At 45.5% G+C, this 19870-nt stretch overlaps 1 protein-coding gene across 1 annotated transcript; it reads left to right on the forward strand.

Moving 5' to 3' along the window:
* Window positions 1-3440: 3440 nt before the first annotated feature.
* Window positions 3441-14302, forward strand: LOC311191063 (uncharacterized protein; the record flags this gene model as incomplete). The annotated part of the gene is made up of 4 exons (XM_084263159.1): window positions 3441-4448; window positions 9985-10853; window positions 11140-11192; window positions 13341-14302. 4 exons carry the CDS (start codon window positions 3441-3443, stop codon window positions 14300-14302), a joined length of 2892 nt encoding a protein of 963 aa, XP_084119285.1.
* Window positions 14303-19870: the final 5568 nt, after the last annotated feature.

The following is a 19870-nucleotide window of genomic DNA, read 5'->3' on the forward strand; positions in this document are numbered from 1 at the left end:
CAGTTGATACCTTTCACCAAAGAGGATTTATGCAAGTTTGAAACAAAATTAAATTATTTGGCCTGAAATCAGAGCCTAACAGGACCAGCTAAATAAAAATTACATGTTGCAGAGGGTGTCTTCTGTCACTTTGTTTTCATGTTTTCTAGGTCCTTGTGTAAGGTTTGCTTCAGTACAATAACCCTGATTTATTACTTTCTCTGGTTTGTCTCCAAAGGGAGTAGCACACACCAACACCTCATAAACTCATTTCACACAGACCACCTGTACTGGGCATCTTGCTTTCCTGGATCGGTCTCCCCCATGCACATCTGCCAACCTAGAGCCACCAAAATGACATGTTCCTTTGCCTAGGAACAGGGTGCAGATTTTGACAACGGTCACTCAACAAGGACAGAAACAGTCTTTCAAGACATTGTCTGAGCAGTCCTGGATTTTCCCAGGGTGTCATCTGGTGCTGGCAACACAGAAAGCCTCCATGCTTCTGGCCATATGTTGTAATCAGACATGCCCAACTTACTTGATGGCTCCAAGACTCTCCTACTTGTGTGTCTCCATCCAGGCAAAGTTTATTTTCCACCCCAGGAAATATTAATTTCTTATTAATAATTTCTGCTTCCAGGTTCCAGGGGTTGAGTCATCTCAGTCCAGGAGTCATCCTACCTAATTATAGGCTTCCATGTCTGAATTAGTCAGCACCAGTTCCCCTTACAGAGACAACCACACATTTGAGGGCTTTGATTCATCTGATCTATTTTCAACACCCACATCAGGGTGAGACAAATTTTTATGGAAAAAATGCCTGGTTTTCTCTACTTTCTGCTTGGCAGTGAAGGGCTGACAAGGCTACATGGCAAACGCAGATTTTGCTTAGAGCAGTCATGCTCAACATGTTCTGAAGGGTTGTTTTAAACATATATTAACTAATTCATAGATTAATTAAATTGAGCATATTCTGCTCTATAAGGGGAAAGCTTCAGCTCACTATGCTGATGTTTTGGAATCCTTCAAACAGCCCACTTAAAAGGGGGAAGGTAAGACCAGGTTCTAATTATAAATGTTTAATTCATCTGAGTGCAGCATCTTTTGGGAAAGAGTAGGAAAGTAAATGTATGAAGATCATGTCAGAACTGTGCTGTTGCTTTGACATAAGGATCCCTGACACCAGACATTAACTTCCTGAGGAAAGGTTTACATTTTCCATGGATGGATAGGAAATAATTCCCCAGGTCTGGCTGCAGAATTAGCATCTTTTAATTCTTTCAGGAGCAATAAAAGAGAAAGTTTTCGCCATAAACCTGGCTGTTGCTCTCAGATACCTGTATGCAATTACGGGTTTTTAAAACAGCAGGGTATTCCAGTTAATGTCAAAACAAATGGCAGCAGAAGAGCTCCCAAATAGTTTTCCCTCCCTCTCTCCCCAATAGCATTTGCAACACTTCTCCAAAATCCCAAGCTCTCTTCTGATCATTGAATTTCTATTTCTTACTCCAGTTCTTTTTAATTCTCTGTAATTCCAAGAGATAAATTTATATATGTCTTTATATATAAACTTTGTTGTGTGTATATATTTTTTACCATTTCTTTTATCTATATATACACACACAACAAATAACCCAGGAACTACCTGGGTTATTCTTTTATATATATTTAAAAAAGTAGTGAAAAAAATACTCAAGCTTACATCCAAGTTGCTGAAACTCATTATGTGTGTTTACCAGTGCAGGTCTCCTCCTTAAGGGGATCTTTCCAATGTCACCAATTCCCCAGACAAATTTCCTGCATGACCCACCTGGGAGGGCGGCAGCAAAACTGTCGGTCTTTTGATGAAAGAATTCTATAAACAGGAGTGTTTCTTGGCCAGGTATCGACACCCGACTAGCAAATGGTTCTTGTTTTTAATACTAGTACTGGGAGAAGCTGGGGCTTATTTGTCAGGTGAAATTTTGGTCTGGGATATAGCCATCTCTGATACACCAAGAAGGGCCCTGAGATGTATGAGCAAGCAGGTGAGTTTTAGGCTAAATAATGCTATGAGGAGTCAACCTGCTGCAAGGAGAGGGCTTTGGGCAGGAGGCTGTTTTCACACAAAATAGTCATCCAAGGTCAGGACACCTCATACAAAACCTAGGCATTTATTAGCTGCTCTTCCCAATTTAAAGCAGCCACTGGCTGAGGCTATGAGCAAAGCCAACGGGGATGCATAGCCCCTGCCAGAGGTCAGAAGCCCCTCAATCTCAGCTGATTGTTTTAGTTAACTTCAATGCTGTCCATCAGCTGGAGAAGGTGACAGCTTGGACAAGCTGATGAAGTTGATCTATAAAGTACCGGTGGCTTGAGGTAGGTTATCACTGTGTCAAAAAAGAACCCAAACCCAACCCTCTTATTGTCCTTGAGTTCTGGTTTGTCTCAGGCCTTTTACTTGAAGGAGGTAGGAGACTGCACACCAGATGCCCTCTGGTTTGCTGTGCTGCAAAGATCATGGCATAGAAGCACTACCTGGGCTATCTGGCAAACTGCAAACCAGTTGAGATGGGTGGGAAAGTCTCTGCAACCAACTTAGTGCTGGAGTGAAAACCAGCTTCACTAAATCCAGATTTAAGGGAGGCTCACATACACACCACATGTGTCAAACTTCCCTCATGCAGAAGGGTCCTTCCCAACAATGTCATCTCCTATCTTGTTCAACCATTCAACCCTCCCCCCCTGGCCAGTGAGAAACTTCTGTGACTACTCTGAAGTTCTGTTTTAAGATGCCCTGAGCTTAATTTGATCTTTTATTTAGAAAATACCCCTAACAAACAAACCCACCCTGCATTATCAGCATCTTACTCCCCCCGGTTCATACCAGCACTGCAGCACTGCTGGGCTTTCCACCAGTACTGACCCTTACAAATTCTTTCTGTTGTGATGCCGCGAAGTGGAGAAAGACAAGACAGACCTGGAGAATATTTGGGGTGTGTGTGTGTGTGTGTTTTAATAATTGCTCTAAGTCCTTTTCAAACTTAATTTCAGCATTTCATAGGAAGGAAGGGAGGAAATTGGAGTTTAACTTGTTCTGGAACTCCAAAAAGAAATCCTCTAAAAATAGCCTCTATCTCTCCTTTTTTCTTTCTGTTTTCTGAGACACTTTTTTTTTTAAAATTGTTTAAATGCAGATATTGATTTCTAATGTTTGAATAACTTGCTGAGGTTAACCATCTGGATCTGATGAGTAACAAACATATCTTCTCCAGGAGGTAGAATAAGCCTTTCTATTTGCAAAGTGACTTTATCAAACCGATAAAACCACAGGAATAAATTCCATCATGCACTTCACACACTTTAGAATGTGTTGTGAAACAAACATTTAGTGTGTTTTACCACATTTCTTGGCCCTGAGATTTGTATTTCCTGATAAATACACCCTTAACGTTTGTCTGGGGGGGGGGATTGGGAACATGCTGACACCATGTTTCTCCTCATCTCTGCTTTCCTACAGTGGCTGTGGTATGACAATGGCTGAAGGAAATCATACCCCCAGTGCTGAATTTGTCCTCTCGGGATTCTCCGAGCAGAGGGAGGTCCAGGCTGTCCTCTTTGTAGTCTTCTTGGTGATCTACATGATCACTCTACTAGGGAACCTGGGGATGCTCATGCTAATCAAACTGGATGCCCAGCTTCACACCCCAATGTACTTCTTCCTGAGCAGCCTGTCCTTCTTAGACATCTGCTATTCCTCTTCAATCACCCCCAGACTCCTCTCGGATCTCCAAGCAGGAAGGAAAGCCATTTCTTACTCTGCGTGCCTTGCACAGTTTTATTTCTATGCCGTCTTCGCCACCACCGAGTGCTACCTCTTGGCTGTGATGGCGTACGACCGCTACATTGCCATCTGCAGCCCACTGCTCTATGCCATCTCAATGTCCAGCAGAGTCTGTGTGCTGCTGGTAGCAGGCTCCTACCTTGCTGGGATCATGAACGCCACTATCCACACAGGGTTTGCACTGCGGCTGACCTTCTGTGGTCCCAACGTCATCAACCACTTTTACTGTGAGGGGCCCCCACTCTATGCCATCTCTTGCACAGACCCCACCATCAATGAGATTATGATGTTTGTCGTGGTTGGCTTCAACCTGTTTGTCACCAACCTGACCATCCTTATCTCCTACACCTACATCCTGACCACCATCCTGAGGATGCATTCAGCTGCAAGCAAACAGAAAGCCTTCTCCACCTGTGCCTCCCACCTGGCCGCTGTGACACTCTTCTACGGATCTGCTGCATCCATGTACTCAAGGCCCAGCTCCAGGCACCATCAGGAGCTTGACAAAGTGGCCTCTGTGTTTTACACTGTGGTGACCCCCATGCTGAACCCCCTCATCTACAGCCTGAGGAACAAGGAGGTGAAGGATGCACTGGGGAGAATGATGAAGAGGAAATGTTCATCGGAAAAACAGCTTTCCCTTGTGCATCAGAGGGACTGAGAGGTGTTCTCAGAAATACTTACGCTTTCTATTCCTGTGCTGCTAGGGTATAAAAGAAGTAGTGCTCTCCTGTGAGCTCCTGGGGACAAATGCATTGGGAAACCTCTGCCCTGTTCCTAAACACCAGGTCATTAACTCCTCTTGGATGAGGCTGACCAGGCTCAGGGACGCATTAGCTACTTTTATTTGTGTTTACAGCCTGGTATTATTTTCATTTCAAGCATTTAAGCCCATATGACCTTTTGTATTGTGAGAGTGCATTAACATTGTTCCCTTGAGTGACGACAACACCTATTGCTTTTGGCATGATAACGATGACCAAAGCTCTCTTCATATCAAATAACATTTCTGGTGAACACAATACTCGTGTAATTTAGGGCTCCCAGTACTAGCAACAGGCACTGGGCTTCATGACAATAATTCAACAGAACAAGGCTCACCAGGCCTTTTCTGCAACTGATCTTAACCTTATCTGTATTTTCAAAGCTCCTTGAGAAACTTCCACAGTGTCTGCAACTTGCTCAAGGACCAGAAAGTTATCATCTGGCACCTCCTATGACCCACTAGTCAGGTCCCTCCTGCCCAACCTGGCACTTCAAGCTTATTTTGGTTGTATCATTATAAGCTGCTTTTGCTTAGCTTCAAGCAATTTTGTGATAGTTTTCCCCTTCTAAAATAAATCATAAGATACAGGGAACATCTAACAACTTTCATTAATTATAGCATAGCTAACCCCATACACTAGTAAGAGGGAAAAGAGTGCTGAAAAGGGGTAAATAAGGGGTAAAGCCACTCAAAAATTATCCCAAGCAGCTCTGAGGCTAGCATGGAAGAAGGTCCTACCACAAACAGTGTTCTCACCAAGCATACCATCATACCTCCTCAGCAAGGAGCTCGAAGTGCTGCTAGGTCTCTGCATCATTGCAGAAAGGAAAAAGGACCTTGCTTTGCAGGAGGAAATTTAACCTGAGGGACAGGTACTTTAATCAGACAAACCTGGAGAAGCATTGCTCTCCACCCATCCATCTGGGCACAGACAACTGTCCTTAATGCAGTCACATGTCAACACACTGACCCTCTAACTCATCGGCTTTTGGGTCTAAACTAGCTCTGGCAAGCAAGGAAGCTGTAGAAGCACACTTTGTCATTAACAAGGAAGAAAGTTTCTTTCTTGTTAGCCCCCATGAATTAGTCTCCCATGGCTTGTTAAGAAGAATGAGGTAAATTGACAACAAGCCCTCTGAGAAGCCTTCACAGTGATTAGAAAACTTTTCTGATAAACCTCAGAAGGTCTTGTTAAGCTGATAACTCCTGGAAGAGCAGTTGGTCCCCAAGGAGCACTTCTTGCTCTGGGAAGGGGAGCAGCATTAGGTGTGATGGAAATAGCTGTAACCACCTGTATGGAGAAAGTTTGGAGCCCAGGCATGACGGAGGGCTCTCTGTGTTGACCCTTTCATTAAAGAAAGAGACATCGTTGTCTTCATGATGTGTGCAAACAATGTGGTTTCTCTTCATTCTTGCTCATGGGGTGATTTGTTCCCATCTACTTTTGATCCCCTAGCAGAGAAGCTTGTTGCATTTCTCTTCACCTTGGGACCTCTTCAAGGACACCTCAGTGCATTGACTTTCTTGTCATTAATTGCCTTGGGATAGGTGTGCTTGTGGGGTTTTTGAAAATCATTAATCTGATCTTCAAACTCTTTAAACCACACTCTTGGAAGAAAAACTAGAAAAAACCCAAACACATTATTGATGAGAAATGGAGACTTAATCACTCCAACTTTATCTAAATTTCAAGGAAATTACTTCAGACCATATAATGCCTCTTCCCAGCAGTGTTACTAATGATAAAAAGAGCTTTTATTTTCCTTTTAATTGGATTAAAATTTTATAAAGGAAAAAAATGGTACTTTGATAACTAAGAAACTGCTTCACCTTTTTTGCACGTTTTCCTACAAGTGGTGCTGGAAACATTCTGCCCCAGTTTCAGGACAGGAGCAAGTTGCAGTGAAATTCTGCAGGCCTAGTCTGAGTTCAGTTGCCCTCTATGTAGAAATCTGGTGCCATTTCCTCTGTCTTCATTGGTTCTGTCCACATTGGCATGTGCTTGGTGTGTATCCCATGCAACCTTCAGAAGAGTTGGGCTACTCTGGAGGAACACCCGAAAGCTTAGAGGGAGACCTGTGGACATGTCCACGGTGTTAAAGTTCATGTTCAGGCAACTGAATTCAATCCCAGATGCTTCTTCATTTCTTAACACTGGTTCTTCCAATGGGAAAATAGGACCATGAAAAGTATGTTTCAGTGGTGCACAGTATTGTGAGGAAATAATGGGACAGCTCAGGAGCAGAGGCACAACACGTTGTATTCATGACACGTGTAGCTCCGCCTGAGCTACTGGTTTGTTTTAAGGAAGGATTAATTAATCCAGATAAAGCACAGGGTGAAGAAGATGACATTGTAGTACTAATCTACAGGCTAGCCACTGCTAAGATCCCATTTTATAATACAGATATAAATCATGTAGGAGGGGAGGTGGGGAGGAGAGGAGACCTGTCCTCACAGTGATATCTGTCCATCAGGTAGATGGTGCTGCTCAGAGGAGCTGCTGTCAGCTTGATGGTTTTCTCATCTGGCCTCATAGGTTGATTATAATGTTTCTCATCAGGTAACGCACAGGATGGGCAGAGAGATGAGGTAATAAAGAAAGATGCCCCGAGATCCCCAGAATTTCTCCCTGCACCCCAGAAAGACTTTTCAGAGTTTTCATAGTTTTCCATGTCACATGAACTTTTAAGTCCCTGTGCTCATTGTTTTCATAACATGGCTGCAGATACATTATCCCAAGGTACAATCCCAAGAACATCCAAGTTATTTGCATTTAGTTGATTATATCTTTTTACTAGTCTGAATCCAGGAGGAAACCAGGTCTTCTAGGAGCCTCCCTAGATCATCCTTCATCTCCATGTTCCTCAGGCTGTGGATCAGAGGGCTCAGAGTGGGGATCACCACGGTGTAGACAATAGACACCCATTTTTCCTGGTCCAGGGAGTAGCAAGAACTCTGCAGTCAGTGGGGAAAAGTGGGAGGTTTTAGGCAATATTCAGTTAAGCTATTTAGTATGTTTATTTTGGAGCAAGATGAATTGCTTCCTGGAGAACTTAGCAACAGGGTGGAGAAAGGTTAGATGAAGAAGTCTACACCTGTAGATGACAGTATTCAGCTAAACTATGCTCAGACTCAACAGCCAGTATGAAAATTAGCAGCTCTGAGGTAGCCAAAAATAATTTGGAAAAGAAATATTCCAAACTCCCAACCCCACTACAAACCCATAATCAACTTTCCATTTCTCATTTCCAGTTTTGATATTTCTTTCTGGACTTCTGCAGGCCTGGGATGCAGAGCGAGAAACCCCACACCAACCCAGGGCCTGGCACCGTTCGTGCCAACGGACAATTAATTTCATGCTTTATAGTTTTTATTTTTTCCCTTTTGAGCTATTCAGTGCCCGTCAAGTCAGCATTGGATTTGTATAGACATTGGTGGAATGAAATTAAACTTCAAGGACAACTTGTGAGCATATTTGGAAGGAGAGGCGTTAACCCATGTGGACCAACTTCTTCCCAAATGTGAAAGGTCTGTCCCAACCAATATCCAATATCCTATCCAAAACCAGTGGTACAGATGTAATCTGGTGGACTTCCATGATATTTCAAGCTGATGATACAGAGTGACTACAGTGCGGAAATGATGAGTTGGTCGTGTCCAACCAGTCCTAAGTCCAGCCTGTATCCCAAAGGGATGCAATGGGTGGTGTGGCTGTACACAGCCTGCTTAGGGTTTTGGCTCCCAAAAGTTATATTGAAGAAATTAGTGCATCGTGAAAGTTAATAGAGGGCCTACTAGTGCTTTGTGAACCCATACATCAAGACCACTAGGAAAGACTCTTGGGAAGGTTAGATATAACTAGGTTAGACAATAACCAGCAGTGACTGTGGGAAAGAAGTTGGAATTTGCTTTTGGTGAATCATGTAGACGTTCACTTTTCATTCACATTTTTCCTCAGCACAGGAAAGGGGGGAAGACATCTTCCTAAATCCAGACACTCAAAGCTCATTCTTTCTGTGCTTCATTAGTGAGCCTGGAGATGAAGAAATTTGTATTCCGAATGGATTTTGCTTGTTGTCAAGCATCTATTCTCCATGGACTGGAATGCCTCCAAGGCCGCAGAAATGAGTATAAATACCATGTCAATACTAAAAACTATAGAAGAGGCTTGTCTGCCCTCTGGAAAGTACAGCAAAAATCACCCTCAGTGCAGCTTTTAGGAAAAGAGTGCTGAAAAGCACTCTCAACATTTGTTTGAAGGTGAACTGTGACCTTAGTCCTTGTCTGGAGGAGCAGCCAAACTCATCCCAGTTACTGAAGGAGCTTCATGGACCTGCACTGAAGGTCTGAGTTTCGTTGGAGAAGTCATGTCCAAGGTGAGGGCATCTTCTGTTCTGGTGGTGGGCCATGAAGGGACATCATGGGTCTAGAGTAAGCACCCCTCTCTTTTTGTCCAGTGGACTTTCAAGGTGGTAAGATAAAGGAAAGACAAGACCAGAGGTGTAAGGTACCTCGTTTCTAGCAACGAGACTGAGAACAGCAGAAGGAATCCTGCATAGGAGGAGGATTATTCTGCTTTAAAGTTTAGGTGACATAAAATCAGGAGACATGTAGATGCTTGATTTTTCCATAGGTGCCACTGTAATGGCAAGGGATGGCCCTGATGGCCAAGGCAAGAGGGTGCTCAGAACATAGAGAACAGGCTGTACCTCCTCTCCCTGCCCCGCTCAGCTCGTCCTGTGTTTGCATGTATGACCTTGGCGCTACATCCAAGTTAGTCCCCCCATCACCACTGTGCCACAGTGAGTTTCCTTTCCTGTGGGGCTGTCTATACCAAAAACTTTATCCACTTCAGAAGAGAAATGCCAGCAAAAAGCACACAGAGCAAAAGCTCTTCTTTGTTTTCCAGGGGGAAACGAAAATCAACAGGAAAAGTGTTTCTGCAAGCTGAATTGCTCCAGGATAGTTTATTTAAAAACACCCCACGATTCTTTACAAAATGTACCTGCAATTTACCAAGGAAAACACAAAATGCATAATATATATATATTTTTTTTTTTTAAAAAAAGGTTATTACTTAGAAAGTATTTACCTTCCTCCCGCATTAAATGTCCACTGGAAGGCACACCTAGGAAGTTCTGTAGGAGATGAAATGCTGGGCTAAGGCCAATTGGGCATTCTCACTGTTCGGCTTGGCACGTAGGTTTTGGTTTTAGGATCCTTTTGAAGCTGCTGGATGTCGGCTTGGCTCTTCCAAGAGCTGTTCAGCATCCCGATGACATTTTATGACCCTGCAGTAGGAAGGGCTCTGCCTCCCTTCCGTGACACAGAGGAAGCTGAGGGTCCTGCTGAGCTGCCCAAATAATTGTCTGCCACTTTACCTATCTCCCACAGGTTGAATGTGTTACAGAGAATGACACCTGCCAATCATACTGATGTGCATGAGTTTGTTCTCTTGGGGCTGACCATCCGTCCAGATCTCCAGGTCCCTGTTTTCTTGGCTTTCCTGGCCATATATATGGTGACACTCCTGGGGAACTTTGGGATAATTGCATTAATCAGGACCGATTTTCACCTTCACACCCCCATGTACTATTTTCTCAGCCACTTGGCTTTTGTTGACATCTGCTATTCCTCCATCATCCTCCCCAAAATGCTGGTGCAGATCTTGACAGAGGAGAAAACCATTGCCTTCTTGGGGTGCGCAGTCCAGCTCTGCTGCTTTGTCATTTTTGGGGTCACCGAGTGCCTCTTGCTGGCTGTGATGGCCTATGACAGGTACGTGGCCATCTGCAAGCCCCTCCTGTACCACACCATCATGTGCCGATGGATGTGCTGGTGGCTCGTCACTGGTTCCTACACCATTGGTGTCTTGCATGCAGTGACACACACCACCTTCATCTTTACTTTCTCCTTCTGCCACTCCAATGTTATCAACCACTACTTCTGTGACATTGCCCCGCTCTTGGCTCTATCCTGCTCTGAAACCCACACCTATGAGGTGATCATCCTTGCCCTTGTGAGTATAAACTGTCTCAGCACCATGACCATCATCTTCATCTCCTACACTTACATCCTCCCCACTGTCCTAAGGATCCACTCTCCAGAAGGCAAGAGAAAAGCCTTCTCCACCTGCATTTCCCACCTGACAGTTGTCACCATGTTTTTTGGAGCAATCTTATTCATGTACCTGCGCCCCAGCTCCGCCTTTGCGTTGGATGAGAACAAAATAGCCACACTCTTTTACACCATCATGACCCCCACATTGAACCCCTTGGTGTACAGCCTGAGGAACAGAGAGGTGAAGGCTGCCCTAAGAAGAGTGGTTGGGAGAAGGCAGTGAATGGAGGAAACTGGTGACCAGGAGAATGTTTCCATATTGCTGTTACTGAGTGTGACTCCAAACTGAACTGAAGTCTGTACAAAGGTGTACTGAAGTGATTTATTTATAATTTAGCTCCCTTAATTATAAGGAGAGGCCTGGAGATGTCCTCCTTCCCAGACTTCAGTAGCTGAACAGGTGGGTGAAGATGCTGTAAACACGGTCTCTGTGTTCTCCTTGTAGAAAGCCCCTGGGGCTCTTCGGCAAGGTTCACCAGAGGAAAAGAGAAGAGAGAAGTGAAGAGGAAAAGAAGAAGAAGAGGAAGAGAAAGTAGAGACAGGAGAAAAAAAAGGGGGAAGAGAAGAGAAGAGAAGAGAAGAGAAGAGAAGAGAAGAGAAGAGAAGAGAAGAGAAGAGAAGAGAAGAGAAGAGAAGAGAAGAGAAGAGAAGAGAAGAGAAGAGAAGAGAAGAGAAGAGGAGAAAAGAGGAAGAAACACAGTTCTGAAAACCATCGTGTCGCTTCAGGTATCTGAAAAACATTATGTGGATGAGTGGTCACTGAGCACAGATACAGTGGCAGTAACAACCAGCTCATATGATGCTTCCTCAGAGACCTGTGCCCATGAAAAGGTTTCGGTCTGACCTTACTGACAAAATGACAAAATAGGTTTAGAGTAATTTCAGAACATTCAGAGATTCCACACAACGCCCATAAAGCAAAACTGGCTCCATCTCTGCAGCTGCTGATGTCCTCCATGGACACCAGACAGTCCAGTTTTCCAGTGAGGGTGGTATTATCCTCATCTAGACAGCAATGGCCCGGATATCCACACCTGAGCTGGTGACCCTGGGCTGAATTTGGCCCAGGTCTCTGGCTCTACACTACTCACCTTGCTCAGGTACTCTGGGATGGTATCCTGCACACCATGGTGTCTGTATTTAAAGAGATTAAAGACGACAAAGCCCTGTGGAACTCCCTGGGCCCCAGGCAGAATAGAAGCAAACACCTTCTGCACACAACCCAGCCAGTCCTTGCTCCTTTAGTGGTCTCTCCCCATCCGGATTGTGTCCCTCCACGGGTATTATGGGAGATGGTATCCTCAGTGGGGGACACAGAGTTGCTAGTGTAATGCTCTCTACAAGTCTTGTTCTCTGGTCATCAGTACCTCCTCCATTTCCTCATTTGGTATTAGAGTTATGGCCTTCAGCAGATTGACAACATTTTGTTTTGGAAATGGGTAGACTTTTCTTTATGACTTCCAAGGTTGAGGAAAGACAGGGCAATCTTTCTGGCTTGAGTGTGTCCGTAGCTGCAAGACACTGAGATGTTGTCTCTAGGAGATGCTGTTTCTCAATAATCTCACAGCAGTTTCTGATCTTGGCCTATTCTGTCTCCCAGAAGACAACTTATCTCAAGGGATAAGGCAGTAATAGCTCCAGACCTCTAACTCTTGAATTCACTAAGGGACTTCTCCAATTATATCTGAAGGGAGAGAAAAAAAACGCATAAAATGATTGGCATGGGGTGATGTGCTAATGAGGCTGTTGGCAGTGTATCCCAACCTCCTAAGCTGGAATGCAATAAATAGTGAAGATGAAAGCCTCTTGGAGATGCAGCAATACATGAGCATCCGACACCATGTGGAGTTATAAAACAGGAGGAGCACAGGACACTGGGAATAAACATGCTTCCCTGAAGGTCTGACTTGTACTGTGAGGAGGAGGCAGAGCAATTTGGTTTTTCTTATGTCAGCGATGAGTCGGGGCAATGCAGTCACGCCAGCAGGTAGGAAATACCTGCTTAGAGGCCACGCCAAAGCAATGTGCTGGTCATTGTCTCAAGAGCAGAGACTGGCATCTCTCCTTGACTCCTGGTAAGAGTTATACTGGTACACGTGTCACAGAATCTCTAGGTTGGAAATCTTTAGTATGTCTTGTGTGTTTACAACCTTCCCAGGCACAAACCTTTCTGGAGGACATGTTAATTGCTTTGCAGTGTTTGAGATGATCACACATGCTTTCAAGTGAATGTAATAGGATACTGTCTAACTTTGTGTGATGTTATTTTTCTAGTTTTCCTCAGAAATAAAAAGGTGCAGAACCTGTCTTTATATCTTCTGAATGCTGTCCAGTGGACTGGACTGGGAATAAAAAAAAATTGAAGAACACTCCAGCCCGGTGTGAGGGCAGACGGAGGCTTTCTCACAGAGAAAATTGTAATACATTTAAACTGCTCTCAAATCCTTGCCTTTGAGACACATAGTTATGGTACAACCTTTGTCTAGCATGAAGCTTGACTTTCTAACTGGAATTTGGTATGTTAATGAGCTGCTTGAAAATACTGGGGAAGTTACTTCTTGCTCTACAGAGCACAGGAATAAAACATGTTAATTAAGTTGTCAAAACTGTCTCATCTTAATTGTCCCCCTGCCTGAGACCTGTGAGTCTCTTGCACGCTGATGGCTTGGGAAAACTGGACCACAGTGACAGAGTTTGTATTCAAGGGGTTCACAGATCACCTAGACCTCCAAGTTAAGCTCTTTGTGGTTTTTCTGCTCATCTATGTCCTCACCGTGGTGGGAAACCTTGGCATCATCTCTGTAGTCTGGTTTGATTCCCAACTTCAAACCGCCATGTACTTCTTCCTCAGCAACTTGTCCTTCTTGGATCTGTGCTACTCCTCAGTCGTGACACCCAAAATGCTACTGACACTCTCTTCAGAGAAGAAGACCATTTCTTTTGCTGGCTGTCTTACACAGCTGTATTTCTACACTGCTTTTGTAACTGTGGAGTGTTACCTCCTGGCCGTGATGGCATACGATCGCTACGTTGCCATCTGCAACCCACTGCACTACCCTGTTGTCATGTCCCAGAAGGTCTGTGTTTCCCTCTTGGCTGGGTCCTACGTAATTGGGTTTTTTGATTCACTGGTGCTCACGGGGTTTGTGCTGAGAGTGTCCTTCTGTGGCCCCAACATCATTGACCACTTCTTCTGTGATGGGCCACCTCTGTCAAAACTGGCCTGCTCTGATACTCACCTGAATGAAGCGCTGTTACTCGCTCTTGGGGGCTTCAACGTGATAGCCACCACATCAGTCATCCTCATCTCCTACAGCTGCATCCTATTCACCATCCTCAAGATGGGTTCTGCACTGGGCAAGCATAAAGCTTTTGGTACCTGTACATCCCACCTGATGGTTGTCACCATCTTCTATGGGACCCTTCTCTTCATGTACCTGCGGCCTGTCTCCAGCTACTTCCCAAGCAGAGACAAAGTAGTTTCTGTCTTTTATGCTGTGGTGTCTCCCCTGCTGAACCCCTTCATCTACACCCTGAGGAACCAAGAGGTGAAGAGTACCCTGAAGAGAGCAGTGCGGAGGATAATTATTTCCATGCCTAAGTGGTAAATGGTTTGACATTTCGTCAGTGATGGGAAGGGGGTGTCTCTGTTTTGGGGCCTTTTTGAGATTGAAGAGAAGCTGTGATAATTCTTCTGTATGTTATTGTCCACTGTGTAGTCTGTCTCTATCTATGTGGGATTAATTTGGTGGAAGTTTGCCTCTAGTCCATGGTTCTCATAATGGGAGGAACAAGTACTCATTGAAGGACCGCTGGCAGCTGATTGTGAGAAAACATGCTGAAATGTCCAGACTGTTCCTGAGTGTTTGGAGATGAGCATGTGCTGGATGCTCTCATGGACCTGCCATTCCTCAGGCAACCCCAGGTCTCCTCTTGGAGCAAAATAGAATGTTGAGGCTTGGCTCTGAAATATAACATGGTTGTGAGATTTTGGCTGAGGTCTCGAATCATTTTCTTGAGCCTATTCAGAGTCATCCTCTCCTGCAGTTTGGACACTATTTATCAGCTTAGTGGACTGTATTCCTATCAAGTGCTAGAGCTCTTCCAGCCATGACATGGGACCTATAGGTTTAAGGAAAACTTCAGTGGTTCCAGGTAATCCCCATGACAGATGGGAGCCTGCAGGAGAAAACAAGGAGCAAATCAAGGACGCTTGGGTGGTAGGGGAAGAAATGTTTCCTTAAAGCAGCAGGAAACGGTGGGGTGGGGGGGGGACTGATAAAAGCTCTGAATCCTCTTCTTCCACAATGACCCATCAAAGCATGTTCAAAGGTATTGTAAAGATTTTTCTGCTGCACTTGAATCTTTTAAGAAGCATTTTATCATGAATAAATACAAATTGTGGTTTTAATGCAGCGCATTAAGTATTGGACAGGGACAGTTCCTTCATTTAGTGTTAAGAGGAATTTTTCAGTACATATGATCAAACTTGAGGTTCTACAGAGAAGTCACTGTTAATTAGTTGCAATAAACTTGATATTTCTAATTTTTCTCTCTAATTTTTTCAAACTATGTAGCTATTTGTATCCAAATGACCACTTGCTGCGGGATTTAACTGGCCAAATTTCTGGTTTGTTAGGTGAACATTAAATCTGATCACAGTCTCCCTTCCCAGGAACAGGAAACAATGATCCTTCTTAAAGTAAACACAGGAAACTTGAGGTGAGCTATGCTGCATAAAGATATATTTCTGCTGGGCGGCAGCTGCTGGACCTAACACTGGGTAGGGAATTGACTCTGCTTAACCTCAGGCCTGACTCATCATCACCATCTGGCCTGATGGTCTGGAGTGTTGGCTGCATTCGGTCCAGGTCTCAGGGTCTATCCTACTCACCCTCCTCAGGTACTATCGGATGGTCCATTGCACACCTTGGTGTTCTCCTGGGCTATATTTCACACAGATTCACAGAATTACAAGGTTGGAAAAGATCTTTAAGCTCATCAAGTCCAACCATTCCCGTCCTGTGCTAAACCATAACCCTAAGTACCTCGTCTACCCTATTATTAAACACATCCTGGGATGGTTGAGTTTGTAATCTCAAGGAATGTGGGCCTGGCGAAAAGTGGGACCAGGACACTGAACTTTAAGAGAGCAAACTTTAGGCTGTTTAAGGACTTGTTGGCCAAGATCTCCTGGGAGGTGGTCCTTAGAGACAGAAATGTTGAGGACAGCTGGCTACTCTTTAAGGATGCCTTTCTGAGAGCTCAAAGACTCTCTATCCCCCTGAATAAGAAAGCAGGCAAGAGGGGCAGGAGGCCAGCATGGCTAAGCAAGGACCAACTGGTCAAACTGAGGGAAAAGAAAGGCAAATACAAGCTCTGGAAGCAAGGGTGTGTAGCCTGGAAAGAATTCAGGGATGCTGTTCGGACTTGCAGAGATGGGATCAGGAAAGCCAAGGCGCCGATGGAACTGAACTTGGCAAGGGATGTTAAAAACAACAAGAAGGGATTTTACAGGTACATTGGCCAGAAGAGACAGGCCAAAGAGAACGTAGGCCCCTTGGTAAATGAGAAAGGAGAATTGGCTGCAACTGATGAGGAGAAGGCTGAAGTACTGAATGAGTTCTTTGCCTCGGTCTTCTCTGGCAGACAGGATTCTCATAATTCTCAAATCCCAGAACCTTGCATCCCTAGAACTCAAGGTGGGAAATGGGGGAGTAAATCCCCCCCCACTGTAAGAGCAGAGCAAGTCCGAGACCGCCTCATGAGACTGAATGTCTACAAGTCTATGGGGCCAGATGACATGCATCCCAGGGTCCTGAAGGAGCTGCTGATGTGGTTGCCGAGCCGCTCTCCATCATATTTGAAAAGTCGTGGCTGTCAGGAGAGGTCCCTGGGGACTGGAAAAAAGGTCATGTCACTCCCATTTATATAAAAGGGAACAAGGAAGACCCAGGGAATTACAGGCCGGTGAGCCTCACCTCTGTGCCTGGGAAGATCATGGAACAGATCCTCCTGGACGACATGTTGGAGCACATGAGGGAAAAGCATGTGATCCGGGACAGCCAGGACGGCTTCACCAAGGGAAGGTCGTGCCTTACCAATCTGGTGACCTTCTATGATGGAGTGACAGCATCGGTAGATAAAGGGAAGGCGACCGATGTCATCTACTTGGACTTGTGCAAGGCCTTTGACACAGTCCCCCACCACATCCTTATCTCTAAATTGGAGAGAAGTGGATTTGATGGGTGGACCATCCAGTGGATAAGAAACTGGTTAACAGACCATAGCCAAAGAGTGGTGGTCAACGGGTCTATGTCCAGAAGGAGGCCGGTGACAAGCGGTGTCCCCCAGGGGTCTGTCTTGGGACCGGTGCTCTTTAACATCTTTATCAATGACATGGATGATGGAATTGAGTGCACCCTCAGCAAGTTTGTGGATGACACCAAGCTGAGTGTTGTGGTCGACACCCTAGAAGGAAAGGAAGCCATCCAGAGGGATCTTGACAGGCTGGAAAGATGGACCCGGGGGAACCTAATGAGGTTCAACACTGCCAAGTGTAAGGTGTTGCACTTGGGCCGGAAGAATCCCAGACACAGATACAGACTGGGAGAAGAGCTTCTTGAGAGTAGCCCTGCTGAGAAGGACTTGGGGATTGTGGTGGATGAGAAGCTTGACATGAGCCAGCAGTGTGCTCTTGCAGCTCGTAGGGCCAATGGTATCCTGGGCTCCATCAGGAGAGGAGTGGCCAGCAGGGACAGGGAGGTGATTGTCCCTCTCTACTCTGCCCTCGTGAGGCCCCATCTGGAGTACTGTGTCCAGATCTGGGGCCCCCAATACAAGAAGGATGTGGAACTGTTGGAGAGGGTTCAGAGGAGGGCCACAAGGATGATTAGAGGGCTGGAGCACCTGCCCTACAAAGAGAGGCTGAGGGAACTGGGCTTGTTCAGCCTGGAGAAGAGAAGGCTGCGGGGGGACCTCATTGCAGCCTTCCAGTACCTGAAGGGAGCTTATAAGCAGGAGGGGATTCAACTTTTTAAAAGAGCAGATAATGGCAGGACAAGGGGGAATGGACTAAAGCTAAAGGAGGGAAGGTTTAGATTAGATATTAGTGGGAAGTTTTTTACAGAAAGAGTGGTGAGGTGCTAGAACAGGCTGCCCAGAGAAGTAGTAGATTCCCCGTCCCTGGAGGTGTTCAAGGCCAGGTTGGATGGGGACCTGGGCAGCCTTGTGTAGCTCCAGGCCTGAGGTTGGTGTCCCTGCCTGTGGCAGGGGGGTTGGAGCTCTATGATCCTTGGGGTCCCTTCCAACCCAGACCATTCTATGATTCTACGATTCTATGGTGTCTGAACCCCCTCCCTTGGCAGCCTGTTCCAGGCCCTGAGAGCTCTTTCAGGGAAAATGTTTTTCCTAACACCTAATCTGACCCTACCCTAGCACAGCTTTATGCCATTTCCCCTTGTCCTATCACCTGACACCTGGCTAAAGAGACCATTGCCCACCTCTCTACAACCACCCTTCAGGTAGTTGTAGGTGGTGATAAGGTCTCCCCTCAGCCACATCTTCTGCAGACTAAACATCCCCAGCTCCCTCAGCTGTTCCTCATATGATTTGCCCTCCAGCCCCTTCACCAGCCTGGTTGCCCTTCTTTGGACTTGTTCAACGACCTCAGTATCTTTCTTACAGTGATGGGCCCAGAACTGGACACAGTACTTGAGGTTCAGCCTCACCAGTGCTGAGTACAGGGGCACAATCTCCTCCCCAGACCTACTGGCCACACTATTTTTGATACAAGCCAGGATGCCATTGGCTATCTTGGTCACATGAGCACACTGCTGGATCTTCTTCAGTTTTAGGTCAATCAACACAACCAAGGTCATTCTCCAACTGACAGCTCTCCAGCCAGTCTCCCCCAGGCCTGTAGTGCTGCATAGGGTTGTTATGTCCCATGTGCAGCACTCTACACTTGGCCTTGTTAAACTTTATCCCACTGGTTTCAGCCCATCGGTCCAGTCTGTTCAGATCCCTCTAAAGAGCCTCCCAACCCTCAAGCAGATCAACACTTCCTCCCAGCTTAGTGTCATCTGGAAACCTACTGAGGGAACATTCAATCCCTGCATCGAGGTCATTGATAAAGATGTAGAAAAAGACTGAACACAGGACTGAGCCCTGGGAGATGCCACTCATGATCAGCCTCCAGCTGGATTTTGCTCCATTTACCACCATCCTTTGGGCCTGGCCATCCAGCCAGTTTTTAACCCAGTAGAGGGTCCTCTTGTCCAGGCCAGTGGCAGCCAGTTTCTCCATCAGAGTGCTGTGAGAAACAGTGTCAACGTAGACCACATCCACGGCCTTTCCCTCGTCCATTAAGTGGGTCACTTTGTCATAGAAGGCCATCAGGTTAGTTTGACAGGATCTACCTTTTGTAAACCCATGTTGACTAGGCCTGATCCCCTGGCCACGATGCATGTGCTGCATGATAGCTCCCAAGATCATGATCCATGATCTTCCCCGGGACTGAACTCAGATTGACAGGCCTGTAGTTCCCCGGATCCTCCTTCCAATCATTCTTATGTATGGGTGTAACATCTGCCAGCCTGCAGTCAAGTGGAACTTCCCCAGTCTGCCAGGATTGCTGATAGATCATGGAAAGGGGTTTGGCAAGCACATCTGCCAGCTCTCTCACTACCCTCCAGTGGATCCCATCTGGCCTCATTGACTTGTGAGTATCTAACTGGCCAAGTAGGTGGCTAAGCGTTTCCTCCTGAACCATGGCAACTTTGTTATTCTTCCCCTCTCTGTCAGCCAGTTCCTGAGGATGAGTACTCAGGGAATTTCCAACTTTGCTATTAAAAGTGAGGTAAAGAAGGAATTAAAAATGTCACCCTTGTCTTCATCTCTTGTTCTTGTTCTCTGGTCCTCAGTACCTCCTCCATTTCCTCATTTGGTATTAGCGTTATGGCCTTCAGTAGGTTGGTAACATTTTGTTTTGGAAATGGGTCGACTTTTCTTTATGACTTTCAAGGTTGAGGAAAGACAGGGCAATCTTTCTGCCTTGAGTGTTTCTATAGTTGCAAGACGCTGAGATGTTGTCTCTAGGAGATGCTGTTTCTCAATAATCTCACAGCAGTTTCTGATCTTGGCCTATTCTGTCTCCCAGAAGACAACCTATCTCA

The sequence above is a fragment of the Gallinula chloropus genome, assembly GCF_964237585.1.
Source record: "Gallinula chloropus genome assembly, chromosome: 4".
Lineage (NCBI taxonomy): Eukaryota > Metazoa > Chordata > Aves > Gruiformes > Rallidae > Gallinula > Gallinula chloropus.